This window comes from Chenopodium album, chromosome 5, assembly GCF_948465745.1.
Source record: "Chenopodium album chromosome 5, dcCheAlbu1.1, whole genome shotgun sequence".
NCBI classification, from domain to species: Eukaryota; Viridiplantae; Streptophyta; class Magnoliopsida; order Caryophyllales; family Amaranthaceae; genus Chenopodium; species Chenopodium album.
In genome coordinates this window covers 78,671,889-78,689,872 of record NC_137838.1, presented here as the reverse complement: position 1 = coordinate 78,689,872, position 17,984 = coordinate 78,671,889, and the positions used below count along the sequence as shown (strand labels likewise).

The 17,984-nt window shown below is 35.0% G+C and overlaps 2 protein-coding genes across 2 annotated transcripts; one reads left to right on the top strand and one right to left on the bottom strand.

The window, feature by feature from the left end:
• Nucleotides 1-225: 225 nt before the first annotated feature.
• On the bottom strand, nucleotides 226-4,579 carry LOC145632431 (selenium-binding protein 1-like). Its single transcript, XM_081684807.1, has 8 exons — nucleotides 4,422-4,579; nucleotides 4,151-4,323; nucleotides 2,987-3,182; nucleotides 2,330-2,554; nucleotides 1,736-1,967; nucleotides 1,532-1,639; nucleotides 1,158-1,430; nucleotides 226-674 (listed from the first exon to the last, which is right to left on the bottom strand). The coding sequence occupies exons 2-8, from the start codon at nucleotides 4,317-4,319 to the stop codon at nucleotides 393-395; spliced, it is 1,485 nt and encodes a 494-aa protein (XP_081540933.1). The 5' UTR covers nucleotides 4,320-4,323; nucleotides 4,422-4,579; the 3' UTR covers nucleotides 226-392.
• Nucleotides 4,580-5,724: 1,145 nt separating this feature from the next.
• LOC145632430 (CRM-domain containing factor CFM3A, chloroplastic/mitochondrial-like) lies at nucleotides 5,725-15,505 on the top strand. The gene is made up of 10 exons (XM_081684806.1): nucleotides 5,725-5,902; nucleotides 6,852-7,846; nucleotides 10,051-10,525; nucleotides 10,600-10,730; nucleotides 10,954-11,304; nucleotides 12,815-12,971; nucleotides 13,077-13,369; nucleotides 14,893-14,952; nucleotides 15,072-15,155; nucleotides 15,234-15,505. Exons 2-10 carry the CDS (start codon nucleotides 6,875-6,877, stop codon nucleotides 15,318-15,320), a joined length of 2,610 nt encoding a protein of 869 aa, XP_081540932.1. The 5' UTR covers nucleotides 5,725-5,902; nucleotides 6,852-6,874; the 3' UTR covers nucleotides 15,321-15,505.
• Nucleotides 15,506-17,984: the final 2,479 nt, after the last annotated feature.

Sequence of the window (17,984 nt, the reverse complement as noted above, 5' to 3'; positions counted from 1 at the left end):
TTTCTTCTTATAATGGCGTGTAAGTTTAGTAAGCGTGTGTATGATCAACTTCTTTACGGCAAATTATATCCTACACCTGGGATCACCACATACTTGACATTGGCCACAGATATGTTTTGTTCAATTTAGTGCATATTCATTTGGAGCATCATGCGCATGGTGCTCTTTAACGACGACTTTTCTCTCACAAGGAAAACATAATACATGTACATAAAATTATTACAATGGAAACATTTAAAACCAGCATTTCAATAGCTTTAACAAATAAAAATAAGTTTTAACATTAATATCTAATGTCAATCCCACATTACAACAGAACTATCTGCAGCATAATTCAGATAGTAGCTAAATTTATTCAACATGAACTCTTATTTGCTGAGCAGTTTGTCTGCTCAAACCCATATATCTGAAGTGCAGTCACCACCGGGGTATCTCATTTCATGGGCAAGGGAAGGACCATCAGGTTCCAAGCCAAAATCTACGAAGAAGTTAGGATTTATAGCAAGGCCGCCTTTCTCAGTGTCAACGTCTATTTGCAACATGTGAGATCCTTGTTCCTTTAGTTCAGGATAGAATTGATTGTCCCATGTGCTAAAGAGGGAATTGGTCACATAAAGACGCTTCCCATCTAAACTTAACTGTATCATCTGAGGCCCGCCTCTCAGTCTCTTGCCCTGCAAAATATAGAACAGTAAGATTTTGGTTTTAAGGCAATAAGATCTAAAGGGCTTGAAATAAAATGTCATTATAACATGAGAAGTCACAGATTTGTTCAAGGGTAGTACTCCATCAGCTTAATACAAGCTTCAGGACCTGCACAATCACAAATCTAACCTAAATCAAGCGTAGTATGTCTGCCTAAGTCACTTCAATTCATGGGAGTATGGGACTAATCCAAGTTGTTCAGATAGTTCAAGACCTTCAAGTCCTATATATCATTCTTCCCATTTTGAACAATTTTGCCTCATCAAAAGGCTCTAAATGAGATGAACAATATGAAACAGAAGCACTAAAATTTGTCAGAACTCAGAACTAATTCAAGCAATATTAAGCCAGCAGTACAAATAGGTAAGTTTAAAGACCTAAGACTCCATGGTATATTGTCTGTTGTTAGCCTGATTCAAGCATAAGGACCTAAGATTACACAAAGATATTACCTGAACTTCTGGAACATCAACCTGATAAGTTGAACCATCTTCAGCAACTGCTGTAACAGGACTTCCCTTCCGAATAAGACCTCCAACCCACACTTGGCCAGTCAAAACAGGGTTTTTGGGATCCTCAATGTTATACTGTCGAATATCACCATGAAGCCAGTTCGAGAAGTATATAAACCGGTCATCTAGGGAGATTAAAAAGTCAGTTATCAACCCAGGCATCTCAGGTAGAACCCAGTTTTGCACCTGTATTGACTTAACAGATGCTGCAACCTGAAAAGCGAAACATGCAGACCTGTTTAGCTGAAGGAACTGTAAAATAAAACAGAGAGAAGTCAAAGGTCTGCAATTAGGCGGGAAACATGTATGCATACCTCATGGCTCCAAGATCCATCTGGGTTCTTGAAAAATCGAATCATATTACTTGATAATGCACTCCCAACAAAACCAGTATCTTTAGAAGGGTCGTGAAGGAACCGTATCTGTATATTTACAGGACACACATAAGCAAAGAAGCACTCCATTAATTCAACAAGAATTTCACAATACTTTTTTCTTCTTCTCAAGTCTCAACCCACCTCCAAGGGTAGAAGTCCAGTATTGCCGAGGTCCAATGTCTGTTTCAATTCACCGTCAGGCCAGCTATATACAAATAGGTGTCTTCCATATAGGCCCTCAGACACGTGCTGAGGGTTAAAACCTTTAGAAAAAGCCAAAGGGGCTCCCCATGATGAGCTTATCATTGTCTTATGCCGGGGTTGGTACCAGAAATCATAGCCAAAGGTTGGACTATGCCCTGGCTTTTCCCACCTACAATAATGAAAATCTATCAAGGAGAAGATTTAAGCAACTAAAATTTACTCAAGATAATCTGCCAGAGCAAACAAACAATTAATATTAAAACCAGGGTAAGTGCCCCAACATCAGACTCGACATAATTGCAAAAGTTTGCATGAATGGAGTATCTATAACCATGATTGATTGTCAAGTATACCACTGACCTATACCAATATTTAGGTGTAATGAAGAGACCAAGTTAGCAAGTGCATAAAACAGAAGTAACATAAAGTACTAGAAGTCATTATGATGACCGTGTATGATGGAATATGGTATTGAAAGCTACATAGGTGCATCATGCAGTAGCAGAGAATAAAATAGCAATTTCGTTTTACCTTCCTTTTACATTAAATTCATTGTCAAGTAGGAGAAACCCATTTCCATCAGCTTTCCCATCGCCGCCACCAAGGCATGAGATTAGGATGTCACCAGAGGCAAGGCAATGAGAAGTGTGGGGGTAAGCTAATCCAGTCTTCGCCAAGATATCTTCAGGCTCAACAGCTTTGTGCAGTGAGGGAGCCTTTGGATTCTTTGTATCTACAATGTAAACTCTTCCTGATCTGTAATAACAAAGCAAGAGATGAAGAGAGATCTCATCAAACAAGCCAACATTTTATAGTTAAATCTGATTAACCCATATGCGCCCTTCACTTGAAAATTTAGATCAAATGTTACTTTAGCACAAGAGTCAATCTTCTTAACCGATTTACATAATCAGACCATCAGTATCCGAAACTTCAATACATGAAGTAAAAAATCAATCACGGAGAGTAACATTATTAGCACAAGTACATGACATCAATATTACTAAGGAGGCTCTTGTCCAGCAAATCCACTGGATAAAACAGAAGGTAGCATCGATTATTCTGACAGATGGTTACATAATACTATAATAGCTTCTGATATTTTGAATGGTGGCTATAATACCAAAAGCTAGATTTTCCAATTGACAACATGATGAAATTGAGGAATATATGAGTAACAAGCCTTACATTAAAGAGGGAAGCACGAGAAAACGTCTGTCAGCGGATGAGTCTCCATGGCAAGAGCTGCAGGAATTCCACCCTGAATGATGCAACTCATCCCCCAAATGAGGAACAAACAATCGATGGATAACTTTTGAATAAGTAGGAGAGTTAGGATTCACATCAACTGTGGCTAGGTAGTCAGGCTTCTCTCTCCCAGTTCCTGCAGATACCAGGACATGTTACAAGACCAAATTGGATTCTACACAAAATAAAGCAGCAAATGAACTCACATTCAGGAAATAGTTATAGAAATTTGTGACATTGCCTAATCTCTACACTTAGCAAGGACTTTATTTTAGCATGAAATTCACATTTCATAATTGAAGCAGATTGCTAATTTGGCTAATCAATTACACAATAAAAAAAAATCTTCATAGCTGATAGCTGTAATTCCCCACTTAATAAGAGCAAGTCTTAGGTGATAATGTGAGACTATCTCGTACAAGATTTTCATCATAATAAGTCATCAAAGGATCTTGATTTGTTAATCCTAAGGTTTACCAATTTGTTTATACTTGTTCACCTTGTCCATCTTTGAGACACAATCATCAGAAAATGGCCCTGATGAGTGTCATTTCCAACACTATTTATATCTATGTTCCTTAGATCTTAGGTTATTGAGGCGTTTTGGAAGATAAAATGATGAACCAAATTAAAAATTCACAATTGTCATCAAAACCCATCTCATAGACAACACTAAAATTCAAACACTCCCCTGTATTGTATTCATACATCAATTGCTTTCCAAAAAAAAAAAAAAAAAAAAAAAAACCTTCATACATTAATTCAGTTCATCATTTCCCAACCTTAATCAATCATCACCACTCACCAAAAAAAAAAAAATCCCTTTTTTTTCTGTTGCATGCAAAATAAGAACTTCAAAATATCTATCAACAAAAATGATTGCATGATTATCTTTGAAGTAAAAAATTTCATGATTATCTATAAACAGTAAAGATTGAATTTTTTGAAAATAAGAACTTCAATATATCAATCAACAAAAATGATTGCATGATTATCAATGAAGTATAGGATTGCACGATTATCTAAGAATTAAAGGTAAAAAAGCAGACTAATAAACAGTAAAGATTGAATCTTTTTTGGGTTTTTTGGGTGCAAGGGTTTTACCAGTATATACACAAGTAACATAAAGCAGAGATTCTTTGGGCCCAGCCATGGCTTCCAAAGGACTAGCATAACCTGGGCCTTTGCCATGGCAGCAAGCTTTTCCCCCATTACTATCCACCTTCTTCTCTAATTCTCCATGCATAATCACTTCTACATCAACACCAGCCATTTTTCTGCAAAATTCACCCAAAACAAAGATTGATTAGAAAAGAAAAAAACTGGGAAATTGACAATTTTTAATCTAAAAATCAAAAGAACAAAAAAAACCCACCAAGAAAAGATGATTAATTTGATTAGAAGAGTAAGTAAATGTCTTTGATTTTATCGGATCACTGAAATAACATGGGAGTATAAATACAAAAAAGAACTGGGGTTTGTTGTATATAATGCCAAAGTGTGTCCAAATACAGTGACACAATAAATTATAAAATTCTGTACCAGGTTCATGGGAATTTATGGTAACCATTTAATATTAATGGACTTTTCTAAATTTTAGTGATGAGATTTAATTTGCCTAATTTAGCATTATCTTGATAGATACATATTGATCTTCACTGGCCTTGTCTTGATTAGTCTAAGATTTTAGTATCATTTTTAGTTTATTAGTATTTTAATTAATTTTGGCTCCCATGTCATGATGAGTTGGGTTGTCAGATTGGATAATCTCTATTCAAGATAGACCAATGTGGATATTTTTCTTACAGCCAATAAAGAACATGCATGAACTATTTTTCAGCTTATAATAAAGTATGAGAATGGATTATCGAATTTATCTTACATCCGTATATTATATTGATCGTGTGCAAATGGTGCTTTCTATGCAGCTGATTCTAGTTGTAAATTTATTTGAATTTGAAATAATCTCGATTACATAAAACAAGAAGTGAAAAAAAGTTGTACAAAATTGATTTAAATAGGTTATTTTAATTTTTTAAACAAAAGTGGATGTTAATAAACATCTAAAACTTAAATTCTAGGGTGAAATTTAATACTTGAGATTAAACCTCGTTTATATTATTAGACTCACCACAAATTCTTGATTAAGATAAATTTTCATCAAGTTATTGTAAGACAGATTAGAGATACCTTAAAAGTTACGAGTATTAAAGTTATCTTTATATGCTACAAAAATTACCATTTTCATAACATAAATTTTACCCTTAAAAACACTAATAATAGAGTATTAGATTAATCATATTAGCCTTCATAGCATGTATTCATTAGTTTTTACACATTAAAATACAATCAAACTCATTGAAATTTTTCATAAAAAGTGTTAAAATTTACCCTAAAATTGACGATTTTTCAATAAAATTAAGGTAATCATGTCTTATACTTTGTACAAAATTATTTACTCACAACTATCTCCATACCACAAGAAAAAAAAATGTAAATTATTATTAAACAAATATAGAATACATTTTTCTTTACTTTTTATTTTTAGCACAATTAATTCATTTGTTAAAAATTAAAAAAAAAAAAAAAAAAAAAAAAAAAAAAAACTCTTCTAACTTCTTTTTTTTTTTTAAAAAAAAAAATCTTAATGAAATCAGCTCACACAGTGACACAGCAATTCGCAATTACCTTCAAAAAAAAAAAAAAAAAAAAAAACAGTTGTTCTACTTCCCAGAACATCATCTCATCCGCTTACAGTCAAATCCACCATTTCTGTTGAATTTCTTCTGCAATTTTTGCCATTTCTTGTTCCTCCAAAGTGGGGTTAGCCCCATTGAGCTCATTCTCTTCAGTAAGGTATTTTTCTTTCTCTCGTTTATCCTTTTCAATGTTTATTAATTTAAGCTTTTCTTGGTTAATTTATCTGAATTATATCATTATTTGTGTTGTTTCTATCTGTAATTAAAGAGTTTAAATTCAATATGACCCATAATTTGTATGTAAATCATGTAATTCCTTTTGGGGTTTTTGGTTTTTAATGTTTTTATCTGTATTTTAATTGTATTTAACAACTAAGTAGTGTTGCAGTACTATGTAATGGACTTTGGGAAACAATTGCGGGTTTAATCTGCACCCTTTTTTTTTATTCCAATTGTTATTAGGAAGCATTTCAGTTTTTCATAATTTGAGTTCATTGTTATGTTGTTTTTATCCTTTTGATAAAGTCAAGAACCAATTTTGGTCCAATATTGTTGAGGTTTTTGATTGATATTAGGTTTTTAAGGTCTAGTGAGAGTGAAAAAAAGGAAGGACACCGAAGCCGTGTATTGATAGATACCTTGAGAAGCTATTCCTTCATCTTTATTACATTGTAATTTTGTATATATATGTTTGAATTAAGCTATTCCTCCATGTTTGATTTTTTGTTTGTAATTTTTCCATGATAGATTACATGGGAATCATGATCATACTTTGAGTGTATTAAAAGTTAGAATTTATTGATGGCAAACTATATATATATATATTTTTGCGAATCACAATGGTTTAGAAAATACTTTGTATTGAGTTGGTGAACTAAGCTTCCTATATACCTTAAACCTAAGGCCCTAAATTTCTGAACATTTCATCAACATGGCATTCTTGTTGCTCTAGGTGATTAATTTGGTTACATTAACTTTTATTTTATTCCTTTTTATAGTGTTTCACAATTATCATGATTGGTGTCAAAGAGTCAAAGATGAATTAAGTTTTAATTTTGTATATTAGCATTTTTGTATTTCTATTGACCTTTTATTAAATTTGCTAGATTGTTTCTGCGCTCAAGATAGGATGTCTGTGGTTCAGAGTTGTCACCTCTGCTCTACAAGTTTTATTGACTCGTTCCAGAGCTCGTTCTCCAAGTTTCAAAACGTTCCTATGCCACTACTTAGGTACAATTACTCTAGTACTTTTGGTAGACACAGTTATTACTCAACTCAGAATTTTATTCGGTCATGTTCAATCAATGAGCAGGACTTACCAAAGAAATCGAGTTTTCTGCTTAGAAAATATGAAAATCAGGGATCCCCTAGTCAAACATCCTTTTCCAGGTCAAATAAAACTGATGAGAATTCCAGCCAAACATCATTTTCTCAGTCAAATAGTGATGAAAAATCATCAAGTGCTTGGTTAGAGAAGTGGAAGGAAACCCGCCAAAGAAATTCTCCCAAATCACCCCAACTTGCATTGAACTATAGAAGCAGAGATAATATGTTGAATTCGTTTAGTTCTAGTAGTGACTCATCTAGTACCCATGCCACCGGTGGTAGTACTATGGACAGGATAGTAAAAAAATTGAAACAGTTTGGCTATATGGATGATGCCAATGGAAATGATGATAACCAAGAAAGGATGATTGAGAAAGGGTCAGTTGAGGATATATTCTATGTAGAAGAAGGAATGCTCCCTAATACACATGGTGGGTTTTCTGAGAATTTCTCATTAGGGATAGAGCAAGGTTTTGACAATGAGGACGATGTACGATTTCCATGGGAGAAACCTGCTGCAAAACCTGAGGAAGCTAATTCAGTCATAAAGAGAAGCAGGACTTATATGGCTGAGCTTACTCTACCAGAGTCTGAGAGAAGGAGGTTAATGCAATTGACTTTAAACACGAAGCAAAAAGTGAAGATAGGTGGTGGAGGCGTTACACAAGCAGTGGTTGATCGAATACATGAGAAGTGGAAATCCGCAGAAATAGTGAGATTGAAAGTAGAGGGCCCTCCTGCACTAAATATGAAACGTATGCATGAGATTCTTGAGGTTTGCATCTTATGATTTTTATCTCTTTTACTTTTACTGGTATTTATTGCCTTGGAACTTAATTTTGGTTGCTGTCTCTCTGCTTAGCTGAATGTTGTCAAAATCAAACATAATATATATGAAGTAAGTGCTAAACTGCCCTTTTTAGTATCTTTGTGGTGATAGATTGTTGTGCCTATTTTGGGGACCTTTAGACCATTATGTGGAAAATGATGAGACACAAAAGAGGCACTGCCATGAGGCTACACTTTCACTTGGTCATGATTTTTCCCTCATAAATCTATGTATTGCACCAGAATAACCATCAGTACTTGAGATGTAAACACATTTATACTTGATTGCAGAAGGTTCATTACTGGAAATCTTTGAAATGGTCATAATTTTCATCTACTTGTCTAAGCATTTGTCAGTGTATACCTCGGGTGTAATAACCAATTAATCATATCCTTGTTTAAATGTTTTTCTTATAGATTGTTTGAGATACTCCACATTCTTAAAAATCAAGATAGTCCATACATAGGTATACCGTATACATTATCATCTGTTTTAGTGTTTCATTTGTCAGTTTGCAAATATATTGAATATCTTAGTAAATGTTGCTGTGCTGAATAAGCATTATAGGACTTAAAATCACTATAAGACAAATCTTTGGTAAGGTTTTACTTGCCAACTCTTAGTCATTTCTGAAGAGAAACAATTTAGTTTCATATCATATGCCGATGTGTAAATAGCTCAAGAGTCTTCACAAATGATCTCGTGGTTGAATGAACTTGAAGCATATAATTTAAAGGAATAGAAGTCCTATAAAATTCCCGTACAAAGTATTTTGTTTATGGTACAGATTTTACATGTCAACTCCCATGAACTCAATAAGTTATTAACTCACTTATCAAGTTATCATCTACATAGTCACTGAACTTCATTGAAATTTAATGACTATTTAAGTGATAGTGTGATACTTGGTTAGTAATCAGTTATCATTGGAATAAGTAAAAACAAATTGTCAATGTATCAAGTTAGCCTTATAACCCCCCCCCCCCCCCTCCCCCTCTTACTAGTATCCACTATATGGCCACTGATAATTGATACTTGAGCCTGTTGTGAAGGAGATGAAAATTCAGTTACTTTTGATTAAAATTACCTTTTCAATTCAACCATCCTTACCCTTATTCTGGCAATCACTTCAATTTAATGTTTGAAAAAATGAAGTAAATCTCACAGATACCCTATAGATCTCATGGGGTGAAGGGGACAGTTAAACTCTATCAGTGATTTCTGTTCTTACAGACTATATTCTTCCAAATTTATATCAAGAGTTCAAGACCTTATAGTACAGGATTCATGTTATAACAGCAATATATGTGAAACCTACTAACCTAGTCACTAGTTTAAATTACAATTAAAAGAGAAAGAGAAATAGTATGAAAAGCTGATAGGGTGGACAGATCAGGGATGTTGGCTCATTCCAGCGATGTCACTACTTTTGTGCTCATGCTTAGCTTGTCCTGAAACTTGTTGAGTTGTGGTCAATGTATAAAAAAGCTCAAGGCGCGCTGAGGCGATAAGGTATATGCAGCGCCTTAGGCACGCCGCGTTGAACTGAGGCGCACTATATAAATAATTGAAAAAAATTGGCAGAATTATGCTTCAGGTGCGCCTCAGGCGCCTCAGGTGCACCTTATCAAAATCTCCTCGCCCAGACCAAAAAAAGCGCTTACCTCCTATCGCCTTGCGCCTCAGTGCCTAGGCGCGCTTTTTCAAACACTGCTTGTGGTGCATGTTTATGATCACAAGAGGCTGTTGTTTGTAGTCCTTCAATATGAGAGTAAAACATCCAAGATTCTGTTTGGCATGACTCATGTCTACAAGCACAAACCTCTTTATCCTTTGTAAGTCTGGAGCACCCAAGATTTCTCCTTAGCTATTAAAACTTTCTCCCTTCCTATTAGCTCTTCTTATTTGCTGAACCTGTAGAGCTATGAAAGAAAGTTTATTTACTTCCATGAGACTGGAAATTTATGTTGATTGTTCATTACTATCTAAATACATTAAGTGTAGTGTCTTATCTCTTCTTATATAAAATGGTGTGACTTCTTATTTGGGTTCTCATGTCATTGCATTTTTGTTGAACTTCTTGTATATATGGCTTGTAACCTTTTAGTTTCCTGTACGTTTATTGGCATTGTTCTTCATTTTCAATCCAGAGGAAAACTGGTGGTCTTGTTATTTGGAGGTCAGGGACATCTGTATCTCTATATCGAGGAGTGAGCTATGAAGTCTCTGGGCGCACATCTAAGAACCATGGAACTCAGGTTTCTGGCCGATTGTTGCTTGATCAAAATCTTACAAAACCTTCACAAGATGATTCTTATGACAGTAAACGTTCTCCTGAAGAGGGCCTCCACAGAAATGATGTTGATAAAAAAGATTCTGAATCTTTAACTAATATGAAGTACGAGGACGAAATAGACAAGTTGTTATCTGACCTTGGGCCTAGATATGCGGACTGGCCAGGTGATAACCCATTGCCTGTTGATGCTGATTTGCTCCCTAATGTAGTTCCTGGCTACCAGCCACCATTTAGATTGCTCCCGTATGGATTCAGACGTACTCTTGGAGTGAAAGAGTCTACATCGTTAAGAAGGATTGCTAGAACACTTCCCCCTCATTTTGCTTTAGGTATGCTAGCTCTTCTACTTACTTTCTTGAAGCTTCTTAGATTTTTGCTAACTGTGTATTGAGGTTGTCTTCAGGCAGAAGTAGGCAACTGGAAGGTTTGGCAGCCGCCATTGTTAAGTTATGGGAAAGAAGTTCCATTGCAAAGGTAGCGCTGAAGCGTGGTGTTCAGCTTACTACAAGTGAGAAAATGGCTGAGGAGATCAAGGTAAGCTAATGGATGTTGATTGCTGTGCTCTATTTCTTATTATTTAAAATTATTAATTTCACTGCATAAAATATTGTTGATAAGCAATTCCTCTTGATCTAAATTGGAGTCTCTCCAGGATTATTGAATCAATGTCATTAATAGTTCAGCAGTTTGATATTGTCCCAAGCGCTGTCCAATTTTACCAAGCTGTTGTTTTACATTGTCTTAAAATATATTGCAGAGGTTGACCGGGGGAGTAATGCTTTCCAGAAACAAGGATTTCATGGTTTTTTACAGGGGCAAGGACTTTTTATCATCAGATGTCACTGAAGCTTTACTAGAAAGGGAGAGATTGGCGAAGGACCTTCAGGATGAAGAGGAACTGGCACGAACAAGAGCCTCAGGCTCATTTATACCTTCTGTTGGAACTGGAGAACATTATGGAGCTGCTGGTACACTCTCTGAAACTTTGGATGCTAATACTAAGTGGGGGAAGAGACTTGATGGTCACGAGGCAGAAAAGGTGCTGAGACAAGCAGAAGTAATGAGGCATGCCAAACTTGTCAGGAAGCTAGAAGGGAAGCTTGCTTTTGTAAGTTCCTAAACTTTCTTTTGATGTGGTGGAAGAGAAAGGCAATAACTTCAAGTGACTTTTCTTTCTCTTCCGCTCTTGTTAGTGACACACTCTTTCATGCAAGGGTGCATGTGCCGTGCCTACACTATTAGTTTTCTTTCTTATAAAGAAGATCAATCTCCCTTGAAGAATAAAATAATTAAGAGTTCAAGAGTGATCAAGTAGCCCTTTCGGGCTTTCAGATTCAATCAAATACCAAAGAATTAGAGAATATTATTTAGGGAAGTACTATATGAGACACATCAAACAGACTCATGGGGTGTTTTGCTCCTTTAGAAGTAATTAGCGGTTGAAAATTCTTCCTTGTGGGAGGAAGCGTTGTCCACAACTAAAGAAATGAATCTGGAAATAGTTCTATAAGAATTTTTTACATGATGTGTTTTTTTCCTACTTGATTATAGTATCAAGTCTATCAACAATTATTTAAATTTTTTTCAGGCTCTCATGTAAAGATTTCATGCATCTAATACAAATGTCACATATAGAGTAGTTAAAATGCCACAGTAATAGACTTTTAATACAATAACATGTCTTTTTGCACACCATATATCACCTACATTTTATACAATCAACCAGGGTTTTCAGGCTTTTGAATAGAAATATCCTTCATGTAATATGCCTTTGTTTAGTACGATTGTTGCTTTATACCTCAGAGATGTTTCTGAAAGTACAAGCAGAATCCCACAACATGCACCTAAGTGAAGATTTTATGAATATGCATAAGCTTCTACTCACTACCAAGATGCATTTCAAATGTTGCTGATACACCTCAACCATAGCCAATCTGATTTCTTCTCTTCTCTAAGCTTTCCAGCTGGTTTCTTCTCAAAACATTCTAGAAATGGGATATAAACCCTGCTCAAGTTTTGAAAGACAAAACAGATTTAATTAAATCCTTTATAATTAATGAAATTATGCTGAATATAATAGTTTAGGAGCCTCGTGTGGGTTAGGATCCACAGAGAGGTTTGTTGCATAGAATGTTTTGCTCCCAAAGGAAGTGAAGTGGAATTTTTGTCCCTGTTTTTTAGGGGGGGGGGGGGGGGGGGGTTGCTCTCTGCTGGTCCTACCCATCTTTTTTGTCTGAAAAATAATAAATTAACAATAGAGAAGTAAAGTGTGTTTAAAGGTATTAGAAGGAGAGTCTTCATATTCTTCAATCTAAGGAAGCAAGGAATCAATAGGGAATATTGTATATGTTTGATTGAGATATAATTGGGCATTTGGATAGTTGAGGTCGATAAAGAATGTTTCATGCATAGTGTAATTATTCCTGATGCCTGAGAATTTTTTTCTTTTGAATGTGTCCTCACCCAGTTGTATCTCTGTAAGTTATTAATGAATTTTTTTTTTACTCGCTAACTCACATTTCATTTCATGACCATGTTCTTTGGTCGGAACAATATCTTACATGTAGTGTATAATTGTGCGTGCTTCCATGACATAAAGCTCTTAAATTTTCTGCTAGGCTGAACGGAAGCTGATGAAAGCTGAAAAAACTTTGTCAAAAGTGGAGGAATTCTTGAAACCAACAGATCAACAGATGGATTCTGGGAGTATTACTGATGAAGAGAGATTTATGTTTAGAAAGCTTGGTTTGAGAATGAAAGCGTTTTTACTTCTTGGTATGACAAATTACTGAACTTTGTACATTCTTGATCTTGAGATTTTTTTTATTTTTTTTATCTAGAGATATTAACTGATACAGCTTTGTAAATTTACTGTTTCAGGTAGGCGTGGAGTTTTTGATGGTACAGTTGAGAACATGCATTTGCATTGGAAATACCGTGAGCTAGTTAAGATCATTTTGAAGGCAAAGAATTTTGAAGAAGTTAAAAACATTGCTTTAGCACTTGAAGCTGAGAGTGGGGGCATCTTGGTTTCAGTTGACAAAGTCTCCAAAGGCTATGCTATCATAGTATTCCGAGGAAAAGAGTATAAGCGTCCTCCTACATTGAGGCCGAAGAACCTCTTGACTAAGAGGAAGGCTTTAGCACGTTCTATTGAGCTGCAAAGGCGTGAGGTATTTTTCTGCAATAAGTTACTTATTAGAGGTTGGAGCTAGTGATGTCACTTGAAATTTTTACTGGTTGGAATTTGGAACTAGTAGCTCCACGCTTTTGGATTCTGATGACTAGTGCCAAGTTTAGATTTGTGTGATTTTACATACTTCCTCCGTTCTTTTTTAGTTGACAGATTTTGACGTTTGACACTATTCACAGTCTCTACTTTGGCTTGCTTTCATGATTTAGCTAAGAAAATACATAGTCGTTTGGGATCTTTTTAGTTTCTTATCAATATATATTTTCAACGTATATACTTTTTAATTGAAGATATTAGCAATTGAACTTTTGCATTAGAAAATTTGATAAAAGTAATGTGTAAACTTAATAAGAACAGAGAAATTATTTAAATTATTTTCTAACTGATAGTACTAAATAGAATGGAGATGTGGTTATATGGAATGTCTCATTTAATTCCTTTAAAGAAGCCTAATTAGAGGACCTGGATCTCAATATATTCTTATTGGTAGTTAATATTTCTTTTACTCGTGAAGTAGCAGTTGTACATTTACTAGCTGAGTAGGTGACTTTCTGAAGGTTCGAGGTTGTTATACTACAATAATATGTGTGTTCAATTGCTCAAAGAGGTCAACCTTGCAGGTCTTGTGTGGGATTATTTACTTTATAACTGGCTCAGCTGGCCTGGCTTGGTCTAGTCTGGAGTCAATCCTTGGACAACTAGGTTAGACAGGCCTGACTCTGTAACTGAGTTGGCCCAGGACTAGACTAACCCAGCTCGGCCTGTGGCTAGATATAGTATGATGTTATCTTCTTCCATTGTACTCATTTTTTGTACTTCTGCAAGACCCATCCTTTTCTCCGTTCCCCGTTTCTAATATCCTGTTCAATAAGCTATACAAGCACATGATTGCATGTTAACAGTTTGTACCTTTTTCTTTTACCAACTTATTATCTATACTCCAGCTAGTAAATACGGAGTATTTAAACTTGTTTCAAATTTTGTAAATCTTTAACCAAAAGCCTGTATCCTTTGTATGGATTCTCAGTTTTATATTTGCAAAAGATGGGTTGACTCTTAGTTCTCTGCCATAGGATCCTTGTCATTGAGTGCGGGTAACATAGGTCCCTGCTGCAGCAATCTAAAAATGCTATCGTGACGCCATTTTTTTTGCACAATTTTGAGAAACTGGGTTTGAGATTCTGATATTTATTTGTAAAACTGCGTTTGCCTGGCATTTTTGTGCAGTGATTGTGCTTCAAATAACGATAAAGAAAATAAGAAAAAAAAAATGAGATTTTTATATTAATTTTTTTTTTTTGTAATTTAAATTTAACTGCTTGAATTCTTTTCTATTTTCTCTCATGTCATTTCATAAGATTATTTTTTCTGGGGAGAGTCGTCTTCATCATAGTACCTTTTTTTTTTTTTTTTTTGGAGGAAGGGCGTCTTCATCAGATTACCTTTTGTCTGTCAATACTTAGTCTTTTATAATTAATCCATTACCATTACTGTTACATACAGGCTCTTTTGAAGCATATTGCACAGTTGCGGCGGAATGCAGAGAAACTGAAATCTGAAATCGTAAGGCTTTTTAAGCAATTACTCCGTATTATATTCTATATTACAGCTTGTATGAACTGTTCCACATATTTCATGTTTGTCTACTCCTAACTGGACTTCCCTTGACTAAACTATATTAGGAACACATGAATGTCATGGATGAGGAACACCAAAAAGAAGAGTTTTATGATAGATTAGATGCTGCGTATTCCACAGAAGATGAGGTCAAATCCTAGTATTTCTCATTTTCTTGTTCTTTAGATGTTAGTTCATCTTTCTTTTAACTGACTGGTATTCTGTAGGAGGAAGAAGATGAAGCATACCTAACAACCTACAGCGATGAAGGTGATGAGGATGAAACTGAGAGCTCTGATAGTCTCACTCTGTAAATACGAATATCAGTTTCAGAACAATAAAGCAGCAACATTGCAACAAGTATTCGAGATTTTAGCTTAAATAGTTAGTTAATACATAGTTTGATAAGATGTATAAATTCAGCTTTGTAATTACGAAGTACAGTATTGTAATATTACATTCATTTTTGAGTAATAACATCATGCATCACTTTCTCTCTCCTCCTCCTCTCCCCATCTCATCAATTTCTTCTGAAACAACTCCTCCCTCAGTCTAAGTTATTTTAATGGCTTCCTATCATTTTTTCACACCATGAACGTCCAAATTAACATGGTATCAGAGCGGACGATCCTAGGTTCCTAGCTCCATAATTCCGCACAATTTTCAGCTGAACGTGAATCTCCAATTCTTATTTTCCCCAAAATTTTTTGTTCGAATTTTTCAGTCAAATCAAGTTTGCAATTAAGCAATAGGAGCTTCAATTCGTCCTATTGTCCTCTATTTTCAATTGACAAATTTTTTTGATTCTTGAATTTTACCCAAATTTCTAGGGTTCTTCCAATTTTTCACTCTTTATTGTTCGAATTTGAACAATTAGCCACAAGTTGTAAGAGGGATGCTTGTTCGACCTTCTGTATTTGTGAAATTTCGACCAATTTCTGGCAAATTTGATCAGTTTTTGGTGGTTTTATGGATGTTTCATTCCCGAAGCTTTTCGATCGATTTACGGGTTTGCAAGTTTAGGTTATTAGAACTTCAGTTTGATTGGTTTGAAGAATTTCAATCGCTTAGATTTTCGCTCAAATTTCTGGGTTTCATGTTTTGGGTTTAGAAATCAGAGTAAAGTCTCTGGGTTTTGCCGCCGAAATTACAGTAAAACAATCAGTGAAGTTTAGTTTCTGGGTTCTTCGTTCTCATTGTTGGGTTCTTCGATATTCTTGTTGGTGATGTTCGTAGCCACCGCCGTCGTTGCTGTCACGGTTGTTGTTGGTGTTTGCCCTTTCTTTTCTTCGGTGGTGATTGAAGGAAGTTGGGTGTGTTCTAGTTCAATATTACTTCCCACATTCTTGATTGGCTTGATACTTTCTGCGAAATCTGGTATAATTCTCATGTTTTCAATCCTTGCTAGCTTGATTGATATTGGATTTGGGTTGTTCTTGATTGATAGTTGAATTGAAGTTTGAGCTGTATTGGTGATTGATATGTTGTGTGATGTTGATATTGCTCTGTTAGTTGATGGGTGATGGTGAAAGTTTCTTGTTGTTTCTAGAGAGTTTGTTCTTCTTGATTTAAGGTAGAATTGAAGTATGTTTTGTGTTGTTGGATGTTGATGATGAATATTGGTAATGGTTTGTTGGGTTGATTATATCGATTTGGGATTGTTTCAAAGTAGTGTGATGTTGATAGTTTGATTGATTGATGAATATTGGGTGTTGTTCAATGTTGATGGATGTTAATGGAGGTTTTGTAGATTGGAGCAGTTGGTAATTGTTTGTTGGCAGTGTTGGTGTGTTGAAGTTTTCCTGAAATTTCCCTGAATTGTTTTCCTGAATTTCTTTGAACTGTTTTCCTAAATTTCTCTGAATTTTGTTCCTGAATTCTTTTCTTCTTGATATTTTTCTTTCTCTTATGAGATTTTGATTCTCTTTATCCCAATAATTTCTCTGATAATTTTTTTAAGATCCTTTGCGATCATTTTCCTTCTATTTTTTTTCAGCTTCTAAACACGTTCATTTACTCTCTTTTATCCTTTCCATATTCCCTCTTATTGTTGTGCCCATAGAGGCCTTTCTTTGTGATCCATAGAGATCAAGTTTTATGACCTATAGAGGTCCTTTCTTGCCCATTGAAGCTATTTCTCAAAGATCCATAGTGATCATTATTCCTCTCTTTCACTGTTTTTCAGCTTCTCTCTCTCTCTCTCTCTCTCTCTCTCTCTCTTCTCTCTCTCCATTCACTCTTCTCTATTGGTGGCTTAGTTGTTGATGCATCTTCAAGCTTAGAATGGATTTCTACCCTTCTAAGCTTGAGGGGGGGATTACGGTATTGATGATTCCAAGGTTGATGGAATTGGTTTGGTAGTTGTGATATGAAAGTTGGGGGGTGCTAGAAATGGAAGGAGGCACATTCTTCATACTTGAAAATGATATTCAAGTAGACAACATTAAGTATTCAAAGACATTTCAGAAGTTTTTTTGCGCACGTTCAGTTGGTCCAGCTGACTTCTTTGTGCTCTTGGTTCTAATTGGAGTTTAGGGTGTATGTAGTGTGATTTGAAGATGGTTATAATGGTGTGTTTGGAGGATAGTTTGTGGTATATTGTCTCAGAGGAGGGTATTGGAGTATATTGTTGGAATATTAGCTTAAATAGTTAGTTATTACATAGTTTGGTAAGATGTATAAATACAGCTTTGTAATTACGAAGTACAGTATTGTAATATTACATTCATTTTTGAGTAATAACATCATACATCACTTTCTCTCTCCTCCTCCTCCTCTTCCCATCTCATCAATTTCTTCTAAAACAACTTCTCCTCCCTCAATCCAGCCCCGGTTCTGACATTTTATGGGCCCTAGGCAAAACAATAGAAAAAGGCCCCTATAATATTTCGTATTTTATACTTTGTATATGTTTTTATTTTTTTTAATGTTGATTCACTTACAAATAATTAACTTTAATTTTGCATTTTTTTTAATCC

What these genes read in the sequence shown, in the direction of transcription:
- LOC145632431 (XM_081684807.1), bottom strand. Translation starts at nt 4,319, where the DNA reads ATGGCTGGTGTTGATGTAGAAGTGATTATGCATGGAGAATTAGAGAAG. An exon ending in GAATTTAATGTAAAAGGAAG is followed by an intron (nt 1,968 to 2,329) that starts GTAAAACGAAAT and finishes TCATTATTGTAG; the next exon opens with GTGGGAAAAGCCAGGGCATA. An exon ending in CTGGACTTCTACCCTTGGAG is followed by an intron (nt 1,640 to 1,735) that starts GTGGGTTGAGAC and finishes GTAAATATACAG; the next exon opens with ATACGGTTCCTTCACGACCC.
- LOC145632430 (XM_081684806.1), top strand. Translation starts at nt 6,875, where the DNA reads ATGTCTGTGGTTCAGAGTTGTCACCTCTGCTCTACAAGTTTTATTGAC. An exon ending in AAATGGCTGAGGAGATCAAG is followed by an intron (nt 10,731 to 10,953) that starts GTAAGCTAATGG and finishes AATATATTGCAG; the next exon opens with AGGTTGACCGGGGGAGTAAT. An exon ending in TAGAAGGGAAGCTTGCTTTT is followed by an intron (nt 11,305 to 12,814) that starts GTAAGTTCCTAA and finishes ATTTTCTGCTAG; the next exon opens with GCTGAACGGAAGCTGATGAA.